Source organism: Pholis gunnellus, assembly GCF_910591455.1.
Source record: "Pholis gunnellus genome assembly, chromosome: 15".
NCBI classification, from domain to species: Eukaryota; Metazoa; Chordata; class Actinopteri; order Perciformes; family Pholidae; genus Pholis; species Pholis gunnellus.
The window spans coordinates 19,731,921-19,758,324 of record NC_136542.1 but is presented as its reverse complement, the minus strand read 5'-3'; the positions used below and the strand labels follow the sequence as shown (position 1 = coordinate 19,758,324).

Sequence of the window (26,404 nt, the reverse complement as noted above, 5' to 3'; positions counted from 1 at the left end):
ACTTACCAAACTAAACGTCCTGTATGAACTGCTTCAGGACACATAGAACACACACACACACACACACACACACACACACACAGCAGAATAAACAGGCCAGGGAAGGGTTAAGTGCGAAGAACAAGATCAGTGTGTGACACATAAATACAAAGGAAAAAGGATTGAATAAACTATTAATTAATATATATCAAATATAACGGCTGTACAGAAAGATGCCTCGGTGATGCTATAAGGATGGAAAAGTTGAGTAAATAAATGGAACATTAAAAAGAAGAACTCTGTATGAAGGGCTGCATCACACTGCAGACAGGTAACAGGATAACAGCAGCAGAACAGAAGAAGAGACAGAGGGTTGAGTTTGAAGTATAAGATCGCACCTCTTTAATAATCGTCCCTGGTCAGTGCTGGTGTCAGGGTCAAGCTATTCCAGCATTCAAAAATAAGCATCAGCCCAATGTTCCTGTATATTATGATGCATTCTGGGATGTTTAATCAATAATAATTCTTCACATTATACATTAGCATCAAATGTTTTGAGGGATGAAGTAGCATCAATGTAACTGACAGCTCTACTTAAATAAATTCTACATCTCGGTTCTGGTAAAAAAAAGACGTAACAATAACATATATACATATACCTATATATATATACTGTATATATAAAATAACATATGTACATGTATATATGTATATATATATATATATATATGTATATATATATATTATATAACACATATATATGTTATATGAATGTTAAATTGATGAATGTTAAATTGTTAACTCTCTACTCAATGTGATGTGACTTTGTAGGTAAAGTAATCAGACTACATTTTGAGGTTTTGGAAGTTTTGTATACAAGTACTGTATTGATTACAGTGTTCTGCCAGTAGTCAGTAATCAATGGACACGGGAGCGCTCACATCGCAGAAGTCCAATCATGAGGAACGGCGTCCTATTCTTCTAACTGGGGCTGTCATTATTTCTCTTTCTCTGTTTCTCATTAAGTCTCAGAACTTTATTAAAAGAAAACACACACACACACACACACACACACACACTCTTACACACAGACATGCGCCAGCAGATCAACTTTTCCCATAAAGGAAGTTGTTTTGGCATGATTTCTGCTGAAATGTTCATTTCAGAAAAAAAAGGATAAAGCGCATTTAGAGCCGTGCAATTTTGCCTGTTAGCAAACAGCCTCCCAATTATCTTCCGTTTGATTGCTTGCCTCTATCAAGGTGAGCGATTAGACCAGCGCTCCTGTGAAGCTCTGGAAGTCGTTCTGAAATCGCTGCACTTTGATTTCATCAATCTGCAGGCAGCTCAACTGGAAGAAAATGTGAGTTTTATGAGCAAAACTTATTTTCCTCATCTTCGCTTCTTCCAATACAGTTTCATATTCAGGCCTTCCCTGTATCAGATTAGAGGCTATTTTTTTCCTTCCAAAAGAACTTCATAACATTCCTGTCAAATTTGGCGGCTTGCTTTCTTCATTTTTTTTTTCTCCCTCCCTATTTTCTCTCTCTTGCAGGGAGCATCGTCCTTGCTGGATATGATTTTGTACTATGAATCTACAACCCATCTTGACATTTCTGACAACGGCAGTATGGGAACATTGTGTTGGAGGGCCCTCGCTCATTTGATAAAGCAGGTTGGCTGACGCGGTGGAATAGTAATCTTTTCTTGTAGGCTTTCTCTGGGGGATAATGTACATCCTAGAAAGTGAGTTTGTTGCACATTACATGGTTTGAAGACGCAGGGCAGAGCAAACAGGGTGAGAAGTTCTCCCACTGCGAACACAAGCATAAACACATCAAAACACCGCCACACGCGGCATCGCTGCAGCATCACAGATAGCATTAGCAGCATAACTGATTAGCTGTGGGGGGAGAAACTGTCGGCCCAAATGTTACCAGCGACTGACTTGCGTGTCTATGCGATCAAAGCGGGACAGGATGAGGGAACACAATGCAAGGACTTTGAGCATGACCTCCAGTTAAGATTATTTTCTTCACTAATGTAAGGACTCTCTCTCTCTCTTTAGATGAACTTACTTTAACAGTTTTCTCCTCACTATTTTGGTACTATTTTGGTTCATTCCTTTGGCATTGTGGAGAACTGACATTTGCTTCATCAAATTGGCAAGCTCAATGTGCTGTCTGACGTTTGGAGGGAAACACACTCTACAACGGAGTACTAGAGCCACTGCAAGTTAAAAATATAATAACTACGGAGCCGGGGGAGGGGGGTTATATTCAAAGAAAAAAACTCAGAGATTAAAGTCGTAAATTTACGAGAAAAAAACTCACAAATTTATGAGATTATAAAAACATGAATATATGAGGAAAGAAATGGTGGAGTTCAAAAGCGTGGTAACGCCATCTGTCAAAATTTTCTTGCTCCTAAAGTAATGTTCTTATGGTAAAGATGGCCTCTGAGTGAGACAAAGGTCCTGAAAGATACATATACGTGTTTTCTTTCATGTTCTTTCTGTGCTCTTTTGTGTACATAAATGAAAACTAATATTGTGGAAGATACAAGAAATGAAAGATGAACAACTTCTCTCTTTGACTCCGATCACACGGCGCTATCATAGTTACACACTGACCGTGCCCAACTGTCACTGTGTCAGTGTGAAGTGAAAACAACACAGAAAAGACACGTAACATGGCTGCTTGTGTTGAACACAGAGTCTGGTGAATGCTGTCCTTAGAGTTTGATGAGGAGAGAAACGTCACCCTGCCTAGCCTGCTGCTCCTGCTGCCTGGACGCAGATAAGCGGCTGAGAAAAGATGGATGAATGGAGAGTCCGCTACAATATGATGTATTTTGCTCTCTGCGGCTCACGCTAGCGCGGTGCTTAACGGTGTGGGAGGGATGAGGTTGATGCCACCTTGCAAAGTGAAGCGATCTGGTTTCTGAACAAAAACAACCCACTGTAGTTTTCATTAGCAACGTTTTGCACTATTTTTCTGATAAATAAATACAGCAAAACACAGCAAAAGTAAATCTGCGAAATAGGAGGTGCGGTGGAGACTACTCGCGGCAATAGCTGGCGTTAATGTAGCTGGCTAGCTAACAGCTATCTGGGTACCTGCCAGTCATAAAGCCCTCTCACACCTCCACCGTGAACCAAGAATCCAAACACAGAGAAAAGTCTTGATTGAAGTAAATGGGGCCGTGTTTAATGATTTAAAAGTCCCATATTGTAGAAAGTGGGATTTCCTCGTCTTCTTTTTTTATCATAAAGCAGGTCTAGACGTAGTTGACACACACAGTGAGTCCCCGGCTGCAGTGACACTCTGAAGACGCCGACAGCTTCGATGCAGAAGCCCGGAAAACGCGGACCAATCAGAACAGACTGGGCTTTTTTTGGGAGGGGCGCTTAAAGAGACAGGCGCGCTAAAACGGTGCGTTTCCGACAGAGGGTGAATAAAGGTATATTCACACAGACAATATGAGAAAAACAATGAGTCTTTTTAACATTAAAGCATGCCAACATGTTAAAGTAGAAACCCAAAACCCAAATATGAACCTGAAAATGAGCATGCTATGTCTCCTTTAATGTCTCTAATGTCTCATGCTTGCACAGGCGTGTAACTCAAGCGAGTCCAAAGTGTTTTAAATAATCAGGTTTTAGCGTGCATGTGTTCGGGGAGTAGTGAGCATTCTACTGGATTAATGAGACTTGCACGAGTTTTGTGAGAGTCTGTAAACTGATGTTTTGATATGGTTTGGCTGTTCAATTCATCAAGACTTTTCTCCGGTTTTGGATTTTGGAAGCAGCATACAGACAGTCAGGGACTAGCTGTTGAACGTGGTGGAGCTTTTAGCAGCTAAAGAGACAGATTATGTTTCTCTGGAGTGTGTAGAGACCAAGAACAGCCAGAGCTAAAATAAAAAAAAAATAGATTCTTAGATTCATCGGGTGGACACAAACACAAAATTAAATATGACAAAGCAAATGATAAAAAAATATTATTACCCTTCAAATCTCTACTCAGCTACTTCCAGTATCATTCTACACCTATCCAAACCTCCTACACCTACCCAAACCTATACACCTACCCAAACCTATACACCTACCCAAACCTATACACCTACCCAAACCTATACACCTACCCAAACCTATACACCTACCCAAACCTATACACCTAGCCAAACCTATACACCTACCCAAACCTATACACCTACCCAAACCTATACACCTACCCAAACCTATACACCTACCCAAACCTATACACCTACCCAAACCTATACACCTACCCAAACCCGTACCTATGACGGCCCATATGTTCCCCGACCAACCCCCCGACAGTATCGACCGAACCTTGCCGTCAGTCAGGCTGGTTTTGTTCTTCCTCCTAGTTTCTCCTAAGTGTTTGATGTCAGGGAGGGAGGACAGACAGGCCGGTCCAATGCGAGAGTGGAACACTCAGAACCGCCTTCTGCACTTTTCTTCTGAGACAGGCTTGAGTGATAGTGAAGCTCTTTCTTCCACCATACATCGTTCTTTCTCTGGGACATTAGACATTCTGATACGTTTTGATCTGTCTCTTTGTGCGTGAGTCTGTATTCACTGTGTGTCTGTTGCAGAGCGTGCGTCTGTCCAGACTGGACGTGTGTAATGTGCCCGTGGTCGACTACCCTGCCCAGTCTCTATCCAAAGCTCTGCTGACCAGCCGGCTCACAGTGCTGCACCTTCACAACGCCCAGCTCAGCGGCATGCCACTATACACACTGGGTATGATGTACACACACACACACACACACACACACAGTTCACCCTCACTGCACATACCTGATCTTTTGCTTTTGTTTGTTTAATAATTTTTTCCTGTGCAAGTGTGGACTGTGAGTGTAAATTCATGCGTGCCTGCATGCATTGGTGAATGAGTGTGTGTGTGTGTGTGTGTGTTTTTGGGTGTGTCCTGTGGCCAGCAGGACCAGATTTTCACCTGTGACCCTCTCTGCAGGTCTGGACCCGGATTACAGTTCTAATCTCTTACCTGTCACTTTACACACTGCTGCACACATCTATGGCAGCCAGCACACACACACACACACGGGTATTCACTATACACTTTTTGGAGCCATGTAGAATCGCTCAAACAAAAATACGAATAGATAGATCGATGAATAGATTTTCTTTCATTGTATTTGATCTCTACACACTCCCAGGCACACTACACATACATGGTATCACAGCCACACTTGTTCACACACACTTACAGCATAGAAACACTTAAATTGTTTCCTATAGGGCTGCAACAACGAATCGATAAAATCGATAATAATCGATTATTAAAAGAGTTGGCAACGAATTGCATTATCGATTCGTTGTGTCGCTCGATTATTACGCCACTCAATAATGCCGTGTTCACACCAAACGCGATGAACGCGGCGCGAATCGCGGTGCTAGGCTATGCTAACATTGTAGCAGCTCCATCAACACTCACAATAACGTCATCTAGACGTAAATACGTCAGCGTCTATTCATTGTTTGCACCATATGGTTTATACACACACATGTATACACATAGTTTGGTCCGGTCTCTATTGATATGAGGGATCGTAGAGCTCTGGGTGAACACAGACGGCTACAGTATTTGTTTCCTGATTCAACAACGGCAGGAAGTTATGACAGGAGAAACATCTCAACGCTGATAGGCTATCGCGCCACAGCGTCATGCGATTTTTTCAGTTGGAAATTAATGCTTTGTTTGTTTATCCGATTCATCGATTAATCGAAGAAATAATCTACAGATGAAGCGATTATTAAAATAATCGTTAGTTGCAGCCCTAGTTTCCTACAAATGATTTAAAGGGTCATTTGACATAAAAAAAGAAAGAAAAAAAGCTCATCCACTTCAGCGAGGTCCGTCCTTCCTGACCTTCATTGATTGGCTGTTCTATCGCTGAACAGTATCCGTGGCAATGGAGAAGGGGAATGGGGGAGTGGGATATTGGAAGGGTCACATGTCCCCCACACACACACACACACACATAAACAATTACTGGATGTATATACACACATAGAAAAACACTCAGAGGGGGGTTGAGGGCTGCACATGGATGGACACACATACAGTACATGGACAGTCGCATGAATTTTCATTATATCATCAAATAAAATCACAATATTTTTTAGAATATGACCAGATGTCATGGTAAAACAATCCCTGTTTTTGATTCTTTGTTGGGAGAAAAAGATCAGTGAACACAGCCTCTCATCTCCTCTCAGCTGGGAGCAGACAGAGAACCAAATGGACGCAGTATGCTGCCCACCCTTCCCGACAGCAACTTGCTCCTCCAACATTTTCTGCCATTTTCTGGATCTCTTTGATATTTCGGGGTCTCAGAACAATCCCCCCCCCCCCCCCCCCCCCCCCGCTCATCTCTCATCCCACCCCATCCTCTCTGCCTTAGCTGAGCCCAGCGCCACCTCCATCCTTCCCTCCCTGGCGGGGGGTCCCAGCTGAGGATCATTGCCTTCGATCGGAGGGGCCTCTGATTGCGGGATTGGGCGCTCGCGGCGGACTCGACCAGATCAATCCCACCGATTCCACCATTTGAGTCCCACTGTGCCTGATGACAATGTTGGCATTCCACATGCAGCCCAACAGGCTTGATCAAATCTAGCGCATCGATCTGGATGCGAGGGGCAGCGAGGGCCCAGGCAACACTGACACATGTGTACCGCAGTACAGTACACATTACACAAATAAATATGAATACAAGATATATCTCCAAAACACAATCAAATATGTGGCAAAGTACCAAAGTGACAAGATCCATCTGACTGGCGTACACACTGACATTTGGAAGGGAGGGCCGTGGAAGTTAACTGGTGTTTTGTAAGGTCCCCTGTGCTGGGGAGTCACAACTATGGCTCCAACAATGGCTTGTTCATGTTAGAATGGTGATGGAGTGCCACTTGATCCTTACCGCAGTAATTGCAGCAGGCGGCGAGTCCTGCTGTGCTTCGTTTTCATGCTCAAGTTCACTCGACATCAATCAGTCTATCACAGTTACAACCTGAAGGCCCCATGTTTGGCTTCTCAGAGGACATTCTACGATGGATCATATCTAACATCAATTTACAAAGATCCATACGTCTTAATTTGTGGGGGGTGGGGTGGGGGGGAGCTGGTTCCATCCAAAGTTAGAGGAGCAAATCTCCGTACACTCCGGTCCTCATCACTGCTGACTTCTCTGTTGCTGTGAGTTTATAGACAGGCATATGCTTCCGATCATTTTACCTTCCAGCCAGGAGCTTCGACAGCTGTGTGTAACATGTGGGAGCTTCACATTATCCCAGTGACAAGAACCTGTTCCCCAACTGGCTTCCCATCAACAACCACTGCTACTGCTCTGCTCAGATTTCAACTCACGATAGCCACTCAGCTCAGAATAACTTCACGAAATAAATTGTGTTTAGCAGTTTTTACTGGTGACCCAATGGTTAAGTTGCATATCTAACCCGTTCTCATTCCCAGCTTGGCAAATAGCGACGCTTGGTCAGTGATCCTCGGACCAAGGCTCCATTTAGCGTCTGCATGACGCACTGCACTTTCAACTAACTCCAATGTAAACCCATCCATTATTAGACGCTCAGAGCAACTGACATATAAAGAGCAAGGAAGTCTGCTTGGGGAGGAGGTCGAAGTGGATGGATGTACATTGTGAATTTCCTCTGAAAATTATTTTAAAAAGACACAATGCATAAAACAAGCAGAGACTGACACGTCCAAGGCTGACGCTAGAGGGAAACCTAGAGTGTCATAGTTGGAAGTTTAGGGCCACTGACCAAGTGTTGGTATTTGACGAGTTGGGAGTGAGAGCATGATGGCACATCTCAACATCCACAGTTAGAGTCCAGGCAGGGGGACATTTGTCCCATGTCATATTAATTAAGACAACCAGAGATTACCGAACTCGCACAACTTGCTGACACCCTGAATCTTCATTGAATATTGATTCTCTCAACAGAGAAGCACTGACAAAGTTGATTTAGTATTTATTAATCAAACAAATTACACTAATCTTAGTCACACACATGTCTGCCAGTAATTGTCTTTCAAGTTACGTAATTCAACAGTTTGAGCAGCGTAATTGTACTTCACGGTAGTAATGTACATTTTAAACCAGTTTCTTATCTTTTGTTGATCTTTTCTTTTGTCGCTGCTTGTAGTTGGTGCACTGAAGTCAAACAAGGCTTTGAAAGAGCTCCACCTTACCAACAACCTGCTGAACAGATACCAGGATGCCCTGCATTTAGGAGACCTGCTGCGCTACAACACCACTTTACAGACATTGGAGCTCAGCAGAAATGTTGTAGCAGATGCTGGTAGGATGTTCATCTTTGTTACAGAACAAAAAATATATATTAATTCAAAGCAATCGGTTTTGTCTAATTGAGAACCCATGGGTTCATCTTATTGATGAAATGTGTTTAATGGAGGACATGTTTGGTGTGGTGAATGCTGAATGATAAAATAACAATGAAATAAGGTTTATATAGTAACAAAGAGCACCTGTCTTAAAAGTTGAAAAGAGGTATTTGGAGGTGTTGAAGGCCGTGTTTTTAACCTTGGATAGAGCCAGGCTAGCTGTTTCTACCTGTGTCCAGTCTTTATGCTAAGCTAAGCTAACCATGTCCTCACTATACACTGTATACGTATATAGATAGACAATGCGTCTCCAATTCATCCCACTGTAACTTAAGCCAAAATATCTCAGATATGGGAGCTGCCATCTTGACATTATTTGGAGCCAGAGTCTGTGCGGTAGTGATCCGGGGGTGATGGAGACACATTATAAGAACAATAGAAAGCCTCTTGACTGCAAACATTACAAACTGGTATGGGCTGTCTACAGCACAGGACAGGAGGGCTCTACAGGGGATATTTAAAACCACCCAGAACATCATTGGTACCATCTACTGAGTCAATGATTTTGGCGAGAAGAGGAGCCTGAGAAGAGCTAAATGATATTAAAGACAAAACCCAGCTTGTTAGCGTGAGCCACCTAGCTGCTATGCTAGCACCCCTGGAGCTGTTTGGCCGAAGGGACACAATTATTATATCTCTATAACTACATTTATGATCAAATCGACGCATGTTCTGTTACACAGCATAGTGACAGTTATGGATGGTTAGAGTTACATCTCCCCTCTCATACAATTCCAGAGCCTCAGAGTCCACCACTACGCCACTCATAGCAGCTGTCAATCCCAGCTGTCAATTATGATGTCACCCACCTTTTCATAGCATCAAATAACGAAATTAAAACATAATTTATCACATAAATTAACAATTTAATATACAACAGCGCGATGAGAACTTCCTAAAACAACAGAAAGATTTTTGGGAAAAATTGATATGCTGCCATTAGCACGGAGGGGGCGGGGTTTATGACAGATACCGCAGCCAGCCACCAGGGGGCAATCCAGATGTTTTGGCTTCACTTTCGGTAGCTGTCATGTCCTCCATCTCTATATATAGTCTATGGTCCTGACTCTAGCTTTGTGCTTAATGCACAGCCATGAGATTGATGTCAGTCGGCATCTAACTCAGAGCGAGCTTGAATAAGCATATTTGCCAGATGTCCAACTATTCCTTTGAGCTGCGAATTCCCAGGTCAGAGTTCAACATCTTTTGACATTCAGCCAATAGAATCACATATTTATTTGATGTCACACACTCAATGTGTGATGTGCGGATGAATTAATTTACCTTGAATAATTGTTTCTGAAAGGATTTAGTTAAACATTTAGAAAATACACGATTGTTCAAAAATGTTGGGTGAATTAATGTAAAACAGTGAAAACATGTGAAAACGACTTGTGGTTTTAGAAGAAGTCACATGGTTGTTAATCTTCACAGCTCACTCCCTGAGAGAAATCGTAAAGCGTAGTTCCCAGAATGTTGCACAACACCTTTAAACCTAAGGCAAACATTTTTCGCTGCAAAATGGATTCCCACATTGTCATGATTTATAGCGTGTGAATGAGAGGCAGAGCACATGTTCACACAAGTCTTTTTGCAATTGAGACACATAACCTCATTAATCATTAGTAACACTTTGGCAGCCTTTGTTCAGCTTCTGCTAATTAAAGAATGACCCTACTGACTTTGCTTGCCAGCAGCTTACAAGGAAACACACCAAAGCAACGGGATAGGTAAACACAGTTTGCAGACACTCACAGTCCAGCTTTAAGATGATCTCACATGTGGAAAGATTAAGCACGTAGCTCCATCATTCCCAACAAACATCTATCAGTGCCATTTAGCTTACATATACAAAGCGGAATTATTAGTTGTAATTATTAATGAGCTGAACAGCTGAACCTGTTTAGTTACTACAATGTAAAGTTGTTTGGTTGTGCTTTTTCACTTTGCAGGTTTGGAGGAGCTGTGTGATGGTCTGAGGTGGCAGACGGCTGGTGTGAGGGTCTTGTTGCTGAGGAACAACCAGATCACTGCAAATGGAATGGTCCATCTGGCCAAGGCTCTGGTGAGGATCATGATACCAGCTTTTAGTTTGGAACAAAATCCATTAATGCCAAAAGTCAGCATTACATATACAGTATGTTCCAAAGGCAAAGAACAGGCCTTTTCTTTTCCCCATGGACGTCTGAAACTTCAGTCTAAGCGCAGTGGTTTCTCCGTAGCGGCCGTAGTTTTCCTCACAAGGAAACTTCAAAGGAATACTTCTCCCACAAAAGGACCATTTGTATATCTATTACTCACTGTGTGTTACCTTGAATTCTTGAAGAGAACGTTGTTTTTCTCTCATGCCTCCACGGTGAACTGAGAATCCAAACACAGAGAAAAGTCTTGATGAATTGAAATAAGTGGAGGCCGCATTTCAAAACATCCGTTTCAAAAACTCTCTCACAACTTGTGCAGTATAATCCAAGTCACTATCCCGCCATTTCTCGTCATTAAAGTAACTTGTACTTGTAATTCTAAGGGGAAATGATTTGTTACAGGGGCTGCTTAACTTTTGTGTTGAACCCTTAAAAGGATTAATAGATTTGTTCCTCATTACTATTCTAATGTAAGTGATGCGGGACAAAATCCACATCCCTCATTCCATGGTCAACTCATTACAAAGTTTATCTGAAGCTAACATGAGGCTTCAGCAGTCTGAGTTACACAACTCTAATAGGTAATAACAAAGATACAGTCTTTGTGTTACCTCTGCCACAGCTCAGCAAGGAAACATTAACAGGGAAGGAGACAGAAAGAGGGAAGAATCTCATGATCACATATCCCACAGAATTCCATCTTGTCAGGCTTTAGGTAATGCATTTATGTCCAATGAGTGTGAGTAGCTACTGGCAGCTAGGGGTGTGGTTTAAGTGTGTGTGGGAAACGACACGGGGAGGAGACTAATCCTAACAACAATGGCGACTCCTGAAGAGGTTAGCGCAGATGCTGCAATAGCACCAGTTCCATCAGAACTGGAGAGTATTTCTTCATTGAAAGAAGAGCAAAGAACGACACGCTTTATTCAATGGAAGGGGTGTTTTTGCTCTTCTGCTCCTGCAAGAGTTTGGCTTCTCAGATGGTTCTGTGTAACAAACATGTTATGTCTGACCATGAAGTGATCACAGAAACCCTCTAAGCTTTGTTAAACCGAGTTAAACTGTCCAACTTATACCTGCTTTCCTTTATATATTGCGGTGGCCTCATCCAAAAAAAACCCCACCACCCAAAAGTCCCGCCTCCACACTTTCACTGTACACTCCTAATAACATGCATTCCTTCCGCCTGATTGGCAGCATAAACTGCACCTTCCTGTCATGTGAGTGGCGACTGTGGAAGTCAAAAGGCTAGAAATTAAAGGCCTGCCACGTACGCTCTCTCTAACACACACACACACACACACACACACACACTTCCCCTGTCTTCTCCAGTGCTACCAAAAGAAGGAACAGTTTGATTAAATAATAGATGCACGTTAAGGAGGGGTGCTCATGCGGACTGCCAGTCAAGGAGATAAGTAGATGTCCTTGCAGGCCGTAATGATGATAATTAGACCCGTAGCTGGTCGTGTCGAATATGATGACGAGGAATGCTGTTATTAACCTTTCTGGTTGGTCTGTGTGCTTTTATTCTCTGTCCTCGTGGCTCGTCTTTTGAAAGATTAACTAGGGGAGCAGGAGTGGGCCAAAATCCACTTCCAGGTCTAGAATAATGATTCTAAATTTACTCTATAAAAAAAAGGTGAGGTGAGTATGTCATGCAGGGCTTTTGTTTTCTTTCTACTTTGTGAGTTCCGCTGTTTTTTGTTTAAAGCCAGCATGTCATGTGTGAAAGCATACTGTGTTTTTGGTGGTTTCACACTCTTACCCCCCTCAAACTTCTCACTCCAACCCTCCTGTGGTTTACGTTTGACAGGCTTCAACCATGCTCGACTCTCACACACTCTCAACCACGCAGTCGCCTCTTTAATTGTCTGCTATTATCCCTCGTGCATATCCATCCGAGATGCTCTTCCTCCCTCTCCTCCTCCCCTCTTCACCGGAGAAGCTTCTCGCCACGCGTTGGATGTGGCAGTGCCCCTGTGTGTGCCGAGGAAAGAAAGGGGGGGACCCTCTCAAGTGTGTTTGTTGTCACCGTGGTGCAAATTAACTCCAAAAAGAAGAGGCTCTCCGGGTCTGTCTGTTGCCTTCCTGGCTTCCTTTCCGCCCCCACGCTCCCTCTTTCTTCAGAACGCTGACCAGAGGAGTTTAACAAGGGTGGCGAGGCGAGGGGGCAACCGAGGAGTGGGTGGCGCGTTCCTCTTCAAGCTGTTGGGCAACATGGGCCTCTTGTGCCCCAGACACCCCCAGCTTTATGCGCCAGCTAATCAACCTTCAACGCTAATGTGACTCTGGAGAGTGGAAACAGAAGTTCTGAGCATTTAACACGAGAGGAAACAGTTTGAAAAGGATTAATAATCACCGCATAATAATAATGATGATTAAAACTTCTCAGCCTTTTCACACTGAAAGTATCTGCTACACAGAGACTGAACCAAAGCTTCATTGTCGTGGTAAAGTCAAAGTAAAGCAGTGATGAAAAGTCCTTGGTTCCAGTTGGAACAGTGTTTGGTCCGAGGTAAACGTGGAGATGAATGCTGTTTTTCAGCCCGTGCTGAAGGTCCTGCAGGTCCTGGATTTGGGTGAGAACCTCCTGGGGAACGAGGGCATGCAGGTGATCAGGGAGCCTCTGATGGTGAACTGCTCGCTGCTGCAGCTCGGCCTGGCCCAAGCCAACATCACATGTGAAGGTACAACAATACATGTGCAGTAAGTCTTTTACATGCAGCAACATTCTTATGATTGTATTTGAATCTACAACTGAAGTACAGATTCGGCCCATTATAATATATAATTTATAACAATATTTTTTTGGAATAATTGTGTTAAATGTGGTTCACAACTTTGGTTTCATATCAACCACTTGCATGTCTGATAGTTTCGAATAGGAATAGAAATGCAACTTGCAATCAGTGTTTTAATTATAAAAATAAACTGCTGATTATTTATATTTCTGTTACCTTCATTTTACCAGGAAGTCCCATTGAGATAAAACAAATCTCTTGAACAAGAGAAACCTGAGACCTGGACCTGATTATTTTCTTGATTAATTGTTCTAAAATATGTTAAATAAAGAAAAAAAAAAAGCATTGGAAAATGTCCGCTGCAGTGTCCCAGACCCAAAGCTGACGTTTTTAAGAAGCTTGTTTCGTCCCACCAACAGTCCAAAACTCATATTGGGTGTTGTAGAAGATTAAGCAAATTTGAGAGGGTTGAACCAATTACTGTGAATTTGTGTTTTATCTATTATCAAGACAACTGCTAATTAATTTCCAACAACTACCAAAACATGTCTGGAGGCAGAGCTGCTGTGGATACAGAAATTAAGCTTGAGCCAGTGTCTGAAGCCCATCCATCGAATTTCTAGATAAGTAAGCGTGATGCCAAGGCACAGTGAAAAAGTTGTGGGGTTAAAGTCATATAGCCTGGAAACTGCAGTCCAGATTAAAGTAGGCTATGGTAGCTAGCCAAGAGAGGTTACCAAGATCAAACTAGCCTTGCAACTATACTACTAAGCTGCTAACCCAGCCCCTCTAACATTTCAACGTGTTCTCTGGTGAAGGTGCTGTGGCGTTGGCAGAGTTCCTTGCAGAAAGTCGTCAGATTCAGCGGCTGGACCTCCGTCAGAATGAAGTAAAGGTTGGAGGCCTGATGGCCTTGTGTCTGGCCCTGAGGATCAACCGGTCTCTTGCTAGCCTGGATTTGGACCACATCCCTCCGCAGGAGCAGGTAGGCGCAGCTATCATCGTAGGTACACATCTGAATCCACTGAAACACAGGTCGTGATGCTGTAGAGAGAGCTGTACTCTTGGGTACTGACATGTGGGCCAACTATTCATAAGCAAAATCACATAAGAGCTTCCGATCGAATCACACATTGTCATTGCCAAGTTGTGAGGGTCTGAGAAGCCATCATTGGATACTGTTTGGAAAAGGGCCGGCACTTAAAAAAAAAGCTTGGTAGGTAATTGGATGAGTGATCTGTCAATCTAACTGTTGCCGAGGTCAGTCGGGAGAAGAGCGAAAACGTCTTTTCTTGATGCTACTGCAGCATCTACGCTAACCTCCTCAGCAGCCGCCATGGTTGTACGGTCGCCTCTCCGTGTCATTGCGTCTCACACATACGCTTAAATACGCACGGTGCTGCCAGTAGCTTCTCACAGGATGCTGATTGGTCCGTATCACTGGTGGTCCGGACACAAACGCTATAAGGTCTTCACATGCTGGGGCTTGTTGTTTTTGTCATAAATACTTTAACACAGAACGCAAATATTACACAGTAAAAAAAAGTCTTTTTTTACTGTGTAATATTTGTCTATTCGTATTTCGAGGTTGATTGTTCTAAACTTCCGCTAAGCGAATGAAGTACAACCCAGAGGCTATGTAGTCCGAACAAAGACGGGAAAAACTTTATTACTCATTTTAACTTTGACAAGGGCAGCGAAGACCAGATCCACTCCTTCCTTTTTTACCTTTCACAATAAAAGCCCTTGACAAATACAATGCGCTCAACTGTGCACTCAGATCATTTCTCTAAAAGGAATCTTTTAGTCAGTAGTTTAGGTTGTGTGCTGGTATAAATAGTTTTAATTTGGACTTTTTGGCGAGTATTTTGCATTTTCGGGTCGTTTATTCGCCACGTCCCTGGATTGTAAAGGCCATTACCTGAGGCCTGATACGATGATAACTCGTGGTATCGCAAGAATGCAGCTGCCGTGCAAAGTAATGAACTTCTAATTTCAACTTTTGAACCAGCATGGAGGGGAAGTCCTTGAATTGCTCAGAAAAAAATGGAAATTTGAACATCTATGACATCCATAACAACTCCATCTGCTGCATGTGATACAATTAAAAACGGTCTACTAATTAGACCTTGGTGAGATTGTTTTGTCAACAGGATTATTTAAGGCATAAAAAACATGACTTGGTGTTATGAATAGTGATTTGACTTGTGTGAATGGACCTCTGCCCTGCCTGCTATAAACAGCACAGGCTACTGATGGTGCTCTCATAGTAAAACGGATTCACTCTGTGTTTCAGCTCTGCAGGCATTTAAATGACTGTTGGTGCTTTCATTTAAATTTCCATTCCTAATTTAGAATGAAGGGGTACTGGTGACTGAGGATTACTTATCCTTAACGTCTTGTCTTTTGTGATGTATTCAGACTCACTGTGGTCTCATTTGTCATTTGGAGACACGAGTAAGTCATTTGCGTCTCAGTTCATCAGTGATACTTGTTCCCCCCCCCCCCCCCCCTTCACCATCCATGGCTGCAGAGGCCTGAGGAAAACGATGCCATAACTTTAATACATACCCCTGCTGGATTCACAAAATAATTACCCACACTTGCCATCTGTTTGTCATGATTTTATCTCTGCTAACTTATTTGCATATTAAAGCATTAATTAAAATCTCCAAGGAACTGAATGCTTACTTTAAAATTAACTCTGAAGGCGATCCGTGCACAGCTTCCAAAGTTGTTTTATTTTTGTTTGCAGTGGTTTTCTGTTTGTCTGCGTGTTGTTTACACGATTAAGTCTGATTTTTATGAAATGTCTCCTCTGGCTAAAGTCAAGCGGCAAGATGCGACAGATTTTGGAGAAGCAGCTTTTAAGAGCCATGACGCTTCTGTGAATGTGTGTCATTAAAGCTGGGACTTCTTCGTCGCCATCGTCTTCTTCTTCTTCTTCTTCTTCCTCACTTTTGCACACGCACCAAAGCCTCCATATTGGCGGCTCTGTTTTCATGCTCCTCTAAGCCGCCGAGAGACGAGATTAGCATTTTCACCATTGTCGGGAGTTAGTGTGGCTGGATATTTTAAGGGAATGGTAATAAGGGAATTTTTAAGCTCTGTCAGGTTTTGGAGTCACACAGCTGGGATTTGTCTTGGCGTGGCATATCCAGGTGGGAGGAGTGACGATTGTATTAAAAAGCAAATCTTTCCATCAGAAAACAGCGGGTGGCCAGATCAAGTGTTCTCGCTCAGTCACATTCCCCGGGTCGCCAAGGAATACGTGAAAATTCCATTCGTCTGAAGGAAAATAAGTGTGGGTATGAATGTGAGTGAGTGATGGAGGGGTTATGGCAGCACTTTGTGTGTGTTTGACAGAGTCGCTGATGTGGAGTTTGTGTGTTCATACATGTGCCTTTTTGCATGTGTGTGGTTTTATGGCGATGCGGGGGGGCAATTGAAGATGCGCATATTTAAAAGGGGGAAAAAAAGAAGGTGGCAAGAGGGGAGGAAATCTGGGTCCTCTTGTCTTTGTTTACAAGAGTCTGATTTTTCATGTCTGTTGCCACGCTGCTCCATTTGATCACTGGCCTGTTTGCTGTTAATTATTAATTATTTACCCATCTAAAATATTCATGCTCCCTGGCCCTGGTGGAAAGCAGTCTTTTCTGACGGGCAAGTTCTCTCTGTAGCCACTGCAAGGTGGAGCTGTTTATACATCCTTATCAGTGGACTCCGTCAACCCAGCTAATGCACTAAACTTCCCCTGCCCGGCGCTCTATTAATCGCGGGTCGGGCGAAGCGGTCTCGGCAGCCTGTTTACCTGTTTGATGCTTAAATATTTGGCTTTGGATTTAGCCAACGTGAGCGTCCTGTCAGCCGTCCTCCAGCAGAGGAGTTCAGCGATAACGCTGGAGAGTGTCCTCTCCTGAATGTCGCATGTCAGCAAGGTGGAGCTGTTAGAGGCTGTCTCACTGAGTGATAATTACAGCAGCATGGCAGAGTGTGTGTGTGTGTGTGTGTGTGTGTGTGTGTGTGTGTGTGTGTGTGTGTGTGTGTGTGTGTGTGTGTGTGTAGTAAGGAGAAGCAACAGGAAGGAGGTTCAGTAGTTTGTTTCTGTGGACCAGTGGAGGGGGGCGACAGGAGCAGTTGTGGGTTTTTGAAAGGAAGCCAGAGGAACAACAAAGTATCTTAATGCTTAAAGATATTTTTACTAACTTTACTTCTATGTGGTTAAATAAACCCTTACACTCTGAGGCCATTGTTCCACACATGTACAATCTGTCACAATTCTACTCTGCCCCAATTACAAAGTGTATAATGTGTTGTTTTTGTTGTGAGAAATATTTAAATTGAATGATATGTTAGTGAGACTATAGTCAAAAGTGGTCCTGTATACAACATATAGAGAGGTGTTTCTAATGATTTGTTCTTCATATTTACATACATAAGGAGGTCAAAATGTTTGAAACACCGCTGAATAGAGAGCATCTTGCGATCACACCAATCGCGACACCATACAGGGCCAGAGGTGTAAAGTGGGATTAGATTAGATTGCATTAGATTGTACAGGTGCCCCTAATAAAGTGTACCGCCATAACACCTTTCATAGTAGAAATTAGGTGATTGACTTTGATGCCGTCGAACACTTTGAAACCATGTGTCAATCTCTGTTGTCATCGGAGAACACCTCACATGGTCATATTTACAGGAAGAACAGCCCCTCAGAGATGACTGAATGAGAGAATCTATTTTCTTTACAAGATGCAGGACCGGACCACGGGGCCAAGGGGTACATTTGAGCTGTGGTTACCCTATTTAACCCCAAGTTCCTGTTGCCTTGAAGTATCCATGTGCAGTGTATATGGAGCCATAGAAACCAACCAGTACTACTATTCTGGGATATACCCTGCCCCAGCTTTGTTATCTATCAGACAACTTGTGCTAATAGTGTAATTTAGGAATATGCACCTGTAAGATTAATATCAATTGAAATAATGAAACACAGAATTTTGACCCAGGGCTTCTGTAGAAGACGAGGCCTGTATCTTTATAGTGTACTTTCATGTTGCATATTGCCTTTTGAGCCCCGGAGAGGCTAACTCACCTCCTGCACTTTGGTAATCAGCCCTGTGGAAGTAAGTTTGCTGTAGCTAACGTGTGGCGGGCCATTGCCAAGAAACACAAGTAGACGTATGCATAAACTTTCATTGTGGATTGATGTTATATTAGTTGTGTGGTTTGGATGTGTTTCATTTACCCTAATAAATAATATGTTTACATTGCCACTGCGAGAAGCATTTAGCTATGAGCACTGGTTAAATACAGCCTCACAGAGGCTGAAAACTCTGGTTTAACCACGATTGATCTCCAGTGAGCAACAGCAGAGAAAAAAAGGTGAAGGGTGAGATACAGTGAACACTTTTTTTATTAAACCACACCCAAATAAAAATCTATACCATAACGTTTAAGGCTTCCTTCAATCCCTAAAATGCATGCAGCCCTCTTTAAACACATCGTATGTGTGAACTTTTTTTTAGTACCTTTCCACACAACGGTTGTATTGAATATGTAGCCATAATGAAACATGGCCTTAGAAATCAGATGTCTCACATGTGTTGGTATCCATTAAAACCATCTGCTGCGGCTATTCTTTATTTCATCCGACAACCTTGACCGTTCACGCCTCAGAGTAGTCTGCTGGCTTTAGATCACATCGCTGTGAGTGTGAGAGGTTTCGGGAGTGACATCCGAGAACAGTTACACGTGTTTGTATGGGTCTGTGGAGAGATTGCTGTGGGAAATGCAGTGCACAGAGGGCACCGTTAGAAGGAGTGCGGAGTCTTATTTTAGGAACAGCGTGAAACAAAGAGGTCTCTGGGTATGTTTTCGGGCACCCTTCCTGTCACGGTCAGTCCCAGTAGGGTGGCTGGTTGACAGGACGGCCTGACCATGCATATAGTCGGCACTCAGGTTTCAGTTGCATCATGATGACACCGGTGCTCTGGGGAACAGAGTACGTAGGCAGACAACAGCAACCAGGCAGAACAAACCTCCAAGCAACGCCTCAGAGGGCAGCGGGGAACGGCTCCGAGTAGGAGGGGGAGGAGGGGAGGGACCAGGGTTCACACTGCTACCTGATCAGTCAGTCACCTACTAGAACCACACCACACAATACAGCGCAGAGAGCAGAGAGGAAAGACTGTTTTTAACTACCATTTAACCAAGTGAATCACTGGAGAACGTCTCATTTCTGATGACCAAAAGAAATCCATCCTCTAATGGAGAATAAGAAGAGAGTTCTCAGTGAATAGCATTTCCTGTATTTAATCCAGAATGAGAATATGTACTCTTATAGTAATTTAAAACATTAGACAAATATAAACAGTATCCGACAAATATAAAATGAGATATACGTATAATGAAGGTGAATGGAATTTCATTTGAGTGATGGAAAAAAACCTTTTAATATATTGAAAAGTGGCATCCATGTCCAGAAACTGTCCCTGTGATTCGGGATAATCCATGGAATATACTGTCAACAGTTCAGGGCCACAGCAAGGATTAAAAGTACTGTGGTCATGAGTCTGAGGCCCAGCTCCCTCTGAAAAAAAAGAGATATTTTAAGATTCTTTAAAATAATTTCTACATTTGATTTGTAATTCTGGTTGGTATACCACATCTTCAAAGTGGACATAAACATACAAATCTAACACTACCTGCCCCAAGTTTTGCTTTGCGTTTATTAATGTTTCAATTCAAAAGAACTTTATTTTAGAAGATGTACCTTGATTCAGCTCTTAAAACTGCATTTTGACACAATAGTCATCCTAGGTGATATTGTACTTTCAAAATTGTTGGGAATCCTTGATTTGCAGTTAGAACAGCCCACGTTATTTTGGCATTTTGATATAAACGTAGCAGATTTGTCAGCTCAACATTCATTCTGTGAACTTGTGAAATAGTAAAACAAAAATAGCTCTCAAGATAAACGATGCTGCTTTGTCAAATTCCTACCCTACCCGTGCGTTATGTAACTTAAAAATAGTGACACCAGACTCTTTTTATTCATTTCACTCATTCGTGTTATGGTATCAGAATGATGAAGACAGTAACAATTAGATACAACATAGAATGTAGAAAATAGTGCCGTAAATGGGAGGAAAATCTCTCCTTGGGAGGATGCCCTCGCATCCCCTTAGGTTTGGGCTGAGCCTTGAATGTTTACAGCCTCTGGCTCCGCCCCTGGTCTGGAGCCTTGGGGCCTTTACATGCTTTGCAGGGTTGTTATGCAGTGTTGTCTCCAGATTTGTAAAACCACCAATCTTCCATAAAGAAATAGGGAGGACACGACCTCAGTGTCCCCGATTGCAGCTATAGCCCCGATTACATTATACCAAATAACTATAGGGAGCCTTTTTCAATGCTTTGAGCCCCAACAACAAAATGATATTGAGATCTTTTGTATTGGGGCAGACACCTCAGTCTTGCAACTTCAACCCCGGACGGATTAAACTATCTGCATGGATGGTTAACACTGTCATTCTGGGTGAACTGACCCTTTAATATAGACAAATATAATCAATCATTTTGATTTAATTCATAACGTTTGAATACATTGTGACCCATCTACCGAGCCAGTGAAGCAGACTAGTGTTTCAAATAAAGAATACACTTTTGAAAACAGCTGAATATGTAAATCAAATGTGTAAAAATGTGAATGAAAGTGTCACGTCAGGTTTCCCAGTCTGCTGCCAAGTCAAAGCTACAGACTCGTTGATATGAGCTTCATGCTGTCAGACGACAGAACGTTCATTTTCAAAGCCACAGAACTCCTGTAGTGTCCCTTGTTGTGTCCCTCTCTAAAATGCAACATTACTTGTGCAGAGAGTCGACTTTTCCTCCTGATACCTCTGAAAGGGACAAAGCTGGATGAGTTACTCCAGCAGATGAGGGGAGGGGGGGCATGGGTTGCTCAGGGGGGTTCGGGGGTGTGTGTGTGTGGGGGGGGGAGCAATCCCCTGTCTCTCTGCAAACACAACAACAACAGCAGCAACACACTCCTCGCTGCACTCCTGATGTATTTTCAGGCAAAAACAGGCATATTTGCCAGCTGTGTAATTTACTGCGGCTCTCATTTGCATATTAAAGCCTTAATTAGCCCCTCTGAGCGTGTGTGTGCGCCTGTGTGTGTTTCTGTGTGAGTGAGGGGTGTGTGTGTGTGTGTGTGTGTGGGGGGGGGGGGGTGTAGTGTAATCACTTGGACGTGTAGTCAGGGGAAGGGGAAGGGGGGGGATCAGCATTTCGGGGTCTGGATTGGGGCCGGAGGGGAGCGGATTCACTTCCCGCCCCGGTTCCCCCCTGTGGACCGGCTGGTTCTGATGCGGAGCAAGGTGGAGCTCTTTGATGAATAACACTCGACATGTCTCCTTGTCATTTTTAATCACTCCCACTCTCCCAAACCGAGAGGTGTGACCTGCACTATCACGGGAAGAGCAGGTGGGAACAAGGAAACACTACACTCTTTTTAAAGTACTCAGTGGCAAACTGTAACACAACTTTTAGCACATAGTGTTAACAAGTGTTGATTGGAAATCTCCTGAAACATGATTGGCCCTCAGTTGTTCCCTCAAGTATCTTCAAAGTTACAAAAATGTTTTTTGCACACTGTTCAAAAACGTAACACATACATACATAGTGTATCTGCTTGTTCCAGCAGTTCACTAAATATGATCCACACTACCAAGTAATTCATTCATTATGAATCTAAAGCTGCACTATTACATCAAATGACATATTCTAGATGTAATATTGAATCTGAATATTGATTTTTTGGGGGTTTTTTGTAAGGAGTAATAGTTCAACATTTTAAAATAGACTTATTTGGCTTCTTTGTGAGTGTGACATGAGAAGCTTGATATTAAAGCTAAAGCCAGGGTGTGAGTAGCCTAGCTTAGTATTAAGACTGGAAGCAGAAACAGGTAGCCTTTGTGCTAAGTGAAAAAATATATCTACATAACACCTCGTACGCTCACTAATTAACACTTCATGCTGTGTCTCAATTGTTTAAAATGTGCACACAACTATTGGTTTTACTGTAGCGGTGCAAATAATACGGATATGTTACGCTTAAAAGAGATACCTCAGAGAAAAACCTCACTTATCCTTACCTCTTGTGGTATCTAGCTATGCTAACAGTTGTGTGCTACAGTATCTGTCTCTTAGATTTCTCTCTTCACCCCAATACATTGGAAGTCAACAGAATTGCATCTGTGGTGCTCACAACATTGACCAATCACATTTAAAAAATCAGAGATAAAGAATTGAACAACAACATCTCTCTCCAGAAACAGTGCCCTGCTTATAGTCCTCCACAGACCTTGCTCTGAACAGTAACACAGCAACTATTATCAGTGGAAGTAATAGTCACTATAGTAGGGACCAGTAGATACCATTCACCTCCATTGTATTGGAGTTGAGCCACACCATGAAGAGAGGAAACATGTTTTGTGACTAGGGTGAACAAAAACTTTTACTCAAGGATTTTGTTACCCAGCAGACCGACTCCTATAAAGTCATTGTCAGCATAATACTGCATAGTTTTATTGTTTATTTTCCATAGAGTGAGCCCAGCCGACATGCTGTAGGCCGACACCAAATTCACAGTTTCACTGGTGAAACTAAGTTCCTTTATCAAAACTTTTTTTTCACTTAGCAGCTTTGCAACACAAACAATTTCCAGAAGCCACAAGGTGGTTTTATGCAGAGCAGGCTTTTCTCACTGGTCATAGCCCAGTAAGTCCACATTCCTCATTCAGACATGCAAGACGCTCGCTCAAACAACTTGGCATAATGACCAAAACACTGGAAGTTCTGCAATTGATATGGGCCTCCTCTGCATAAGGGGGCATATGTATAAAAGCCCCGCATAAGTGGGGGTATCGGATCGCATCGCCTTTCAACGGGCATGTCCTGAGGCGCCACGCTCAAACAGTCACCCATCAGCAGCTGGCAGCCTCTCATCTGACTACCATGAAGCCCCATGCGTGTCTATCTCTCTCGCTCCCTTCATCCACAAGCCACATCCCTTTCACTTTTGAATGGCGGGCTGACTGCAGAATTTGCCCCTGTCCACCATGCGCGCTGAATATTTAACTATGAATATGAAATATCTTGGCAAGACTTCAACCACCTTCAAGAGTGAGAGCCCCTCCAATACTCTCTCAGCATACGCTCACCCTCCCAGTACCCCTCTCTTTTTTTGCACTCGTGGGTCGATCATCCCATCCCTGTATGGAGGGATGTCAGGAGAGGAAGTGGTGAATGATCTTCTCCGGTTGGGCTCCAAAGTCACCGATTGAAGGCGAAACTCCAGACACCGAAGCTCTGTGGATGATAAGGTGAGGGCTCTGGTGGAAAGAGGAGGCTGACAGAGTGAGGGAAAACATAACGGCTGAGGAGTTCTGCTTTGGCGAATTGCCTCCTTTTGCTTTTATCTCCATTCAAGGCCCTCCCTACATCCTCACTGCCAGACAAGTTTCCCCTCTCCTTCACCTCAATCCACAAAGGGGACAGCTGTGCCGATTGCAGATCAATACTGGCCCGCGATGTTCAGCACTTAACATGTTCCATCCCAGACCGTCAGTGGGAACCAATTTGTTTATGGAGATTTAATTGAGTTAATGTTTAAAAGTATGATTTGAAAACATGGCCTGTGTCAGCTCATTGGGTTTGTGTTTCGTCAACCTCCACATCCCTCCTGCTTGGTATGGAAATAAAAGAAGGACCTAAACGGGGGAAATCAGGTTTGGGCACGTTCAAGGCCACGGTCAGACCACGATTCTGTGCTCTGGGCCAGACATCCTCACCTAATGGATCCTGAAGGAGGGAAATGCTTTTATTTGACAGTGTCTGAGCAGTGACTTTCAGGATATTCAAATCGTAATGAATTGGTTTAATGCTAGAATCCTCTAGAATATTCTAGAATCTAGCTTTGTCAAGCAAGACGTCTTTCTTTTTCTTTATATTTCCCACACCAGCCATGTTGCAGAATGTGACACTCATCATTAATTGCCAGCACACATGGATTTACCAAATAGAACGAAGAAGTAGCCCAGGTATGGTAGCCCGAATTTGACAAATGTGTAGAATTTTTGCTTTTCTGCAGAGTTGATGCTGGGAAATAGGACAGTGGAATATCCCAATGTAATATTTTCATTGTGGGCACTAATGGGATTTTGTCTTGTGTCAACCAGATGCACTTTGTACGCAATATACTGTATCTGATGGCTGGATTTTCATTCACACAGATATTATTGATATTCATAGTCCCCAGAAGATTGACCCTATTGAATTAGGTGATCCTGTGATCTTAAACCCAGCCCCAGCCATACGTCCACGTTTCAAGATCCAAGTTTAATCGACATGATTTAGTCAACATTTCACAACTGCCAATAATTGCTGACCAAATTCATGCTGGTCAGAGGAAAATCTGTCCTTGCATTCTTTGTTAAGTCAATTTAAACATTTCTTTGTCCTGAATGTGATGCATTACAGAATGAAAAATACAGTAAGCCAGATTTATCGGCCAAAATGAAAGCCTCTCCACCACCTCGTGTCCTACGTTCCTGTCTTGCATGTCCCTCATCCTCTATCCTAGCAACATCCTCCACTGTCCCATTGCCCCCCCCAAGTCTGGTCCGGGCACCATGGAGGGGAGGTAATTGGATTTGTTGTCACCTCCACTGGCTGGCAGGCCTGGCCTGTCTACTCAGCTTAGTGATGAAGACATCAGTGTGACAGGGACCCTGGGAGAGGATCAGCTGGTGTCCTGGACGCCACTAATAAAGCTGTGGTCATGCCACGGCCATGACGCCACGGCTGCAGCCAGCTGTTACCTCTGCCACCTCTCCTCCAGTGCCGAGGCCCATTCCACGGCTTGGGGAGTGTGTGTGTGTGTGTGTGTGTGTGTGTGTGTGGGGGGGGGGGGGGGGGGGGGCGTTGACATGGTGAATGAAGAGTGGGCAGCCTTATTAAAGCAGATGCCAGTCCCACCTTTGCTCTGTTGGAGAGGTCAGAGAAACACTCCCCAAACACTCCTCTGTGGTTCCGGGCAATGCTGGCACAAGGCCCCGGTGTCCTGGTATTCCCTGTGACGTACTGTGTCGCTCGGCATCTTATTAAAGCACTGACAGGAGGCCAGACAAAGTCAAGGTCTGTAGTTTAGGCTTCACTGGAGTTGTCCCCTGGTTCACCCCGTCAGGGATCAATGAGTTATATCCTTGCCTTTAAACAGTCTACCAATTAATGCAAACAAAAATACTTAGATATAGAGATAGGAAATGTTTTCAAAAAATAAGTCAATCAATCAATTTGAAGTACAAAATGGAAAGTAACCAATATGCATGTCAGTGTTTGTGCGTAGCAGTTTGAATTTAATATTATCACAGTATGTGTCGTATTAAAATGTGAGTGTTGTGGATATGAGGCTGACCTGGCACCTGTGCAGTACAGGGTGTGCACTGATTATGTGATATCAGTGATGGCTGAAGTTACGACGGTGAGATGCAGTGATGACAGTGGTGATGTGGTTGTAATGGTGGTGTTGGGGCAATGACAGATATTAGGTGTATTCAAAGACTTTTTTCTCTGCTGAAATTTTGATTTTTCAGCAAAATCTAAAGCTGAGCTCCTTTATGTACCTTCAGAGGCCTTAAGGGTAAGCGTTTGGCATTATGAACGGTGCTACATTCACTTACTGTTGTAGCTACGTACTGAAGTGTCTTTAAACAGTGATGTGTTCACTCACTCTTGTGGCCACGATTACAGGCAGTTTGCAGTTTGTGAAACATTTTGATAAACCATTGCATGTACTCCCAAAGTCTCGGGTTTATATCCAAAAAGGGAGCTGCATAGCAAGTCATTGCCTAATCGTGCATTTCTCTTCAGTCAGTTCTATCTGAAAATATGTGAATTATCGATGCTTTGACAAAAGACACAAAAGAAAACAAACCCTTGAAAACCTAAATAGCCAATATAGAAATGAACTAAATCTATAGGAAACCAGATGAGTGCT

At 43.1% G+C, this 26,404-nt stretch overlaps 1 protein-coding gene across 1 annotated transcript in view; it reads left to right on the top strand.

Annotated features, from left to right (window-relative positions):
- LOC306707340 (protein phosphatase 1 regulatory subunit 37) overlaps nt 1-26,404 on the top strand; it is a gene marked incomplete at both ends in the record, with an annotated part of 68,345 nt that overhangs the window by 19,664 nt on the left and 22,277 nt on the right. Inside the window, 7 exons of the mRNA XM_079174734.1 lie at nt 1,242-1,342; nt 1,535-1,654; nt 4,600-4,747; nt 8,198-8,353; nt 10,409-10,521; nt 13,146-13,287; nt 14,160-14,326. Of these exons, the coding sequence (XP_079030860.1) occupies nt 1,242-1,342; nt 1,535-1,654; nt 4,600-4,747; nt 8,198-8,353; nt 10,409-10,521; nt 13,146-13,287; nt 14,160-14,326 (947 nt within the window). The remainder of the gene's footprint in view (nt 1-1,241; nt 1,343-1,534; nt 1,655-4,599; nt 4,748-8,197; nt 8,354-10,408; nt 10,522-13,145; nt 13,288-14,159; nt 14,327-26,404) is intronic.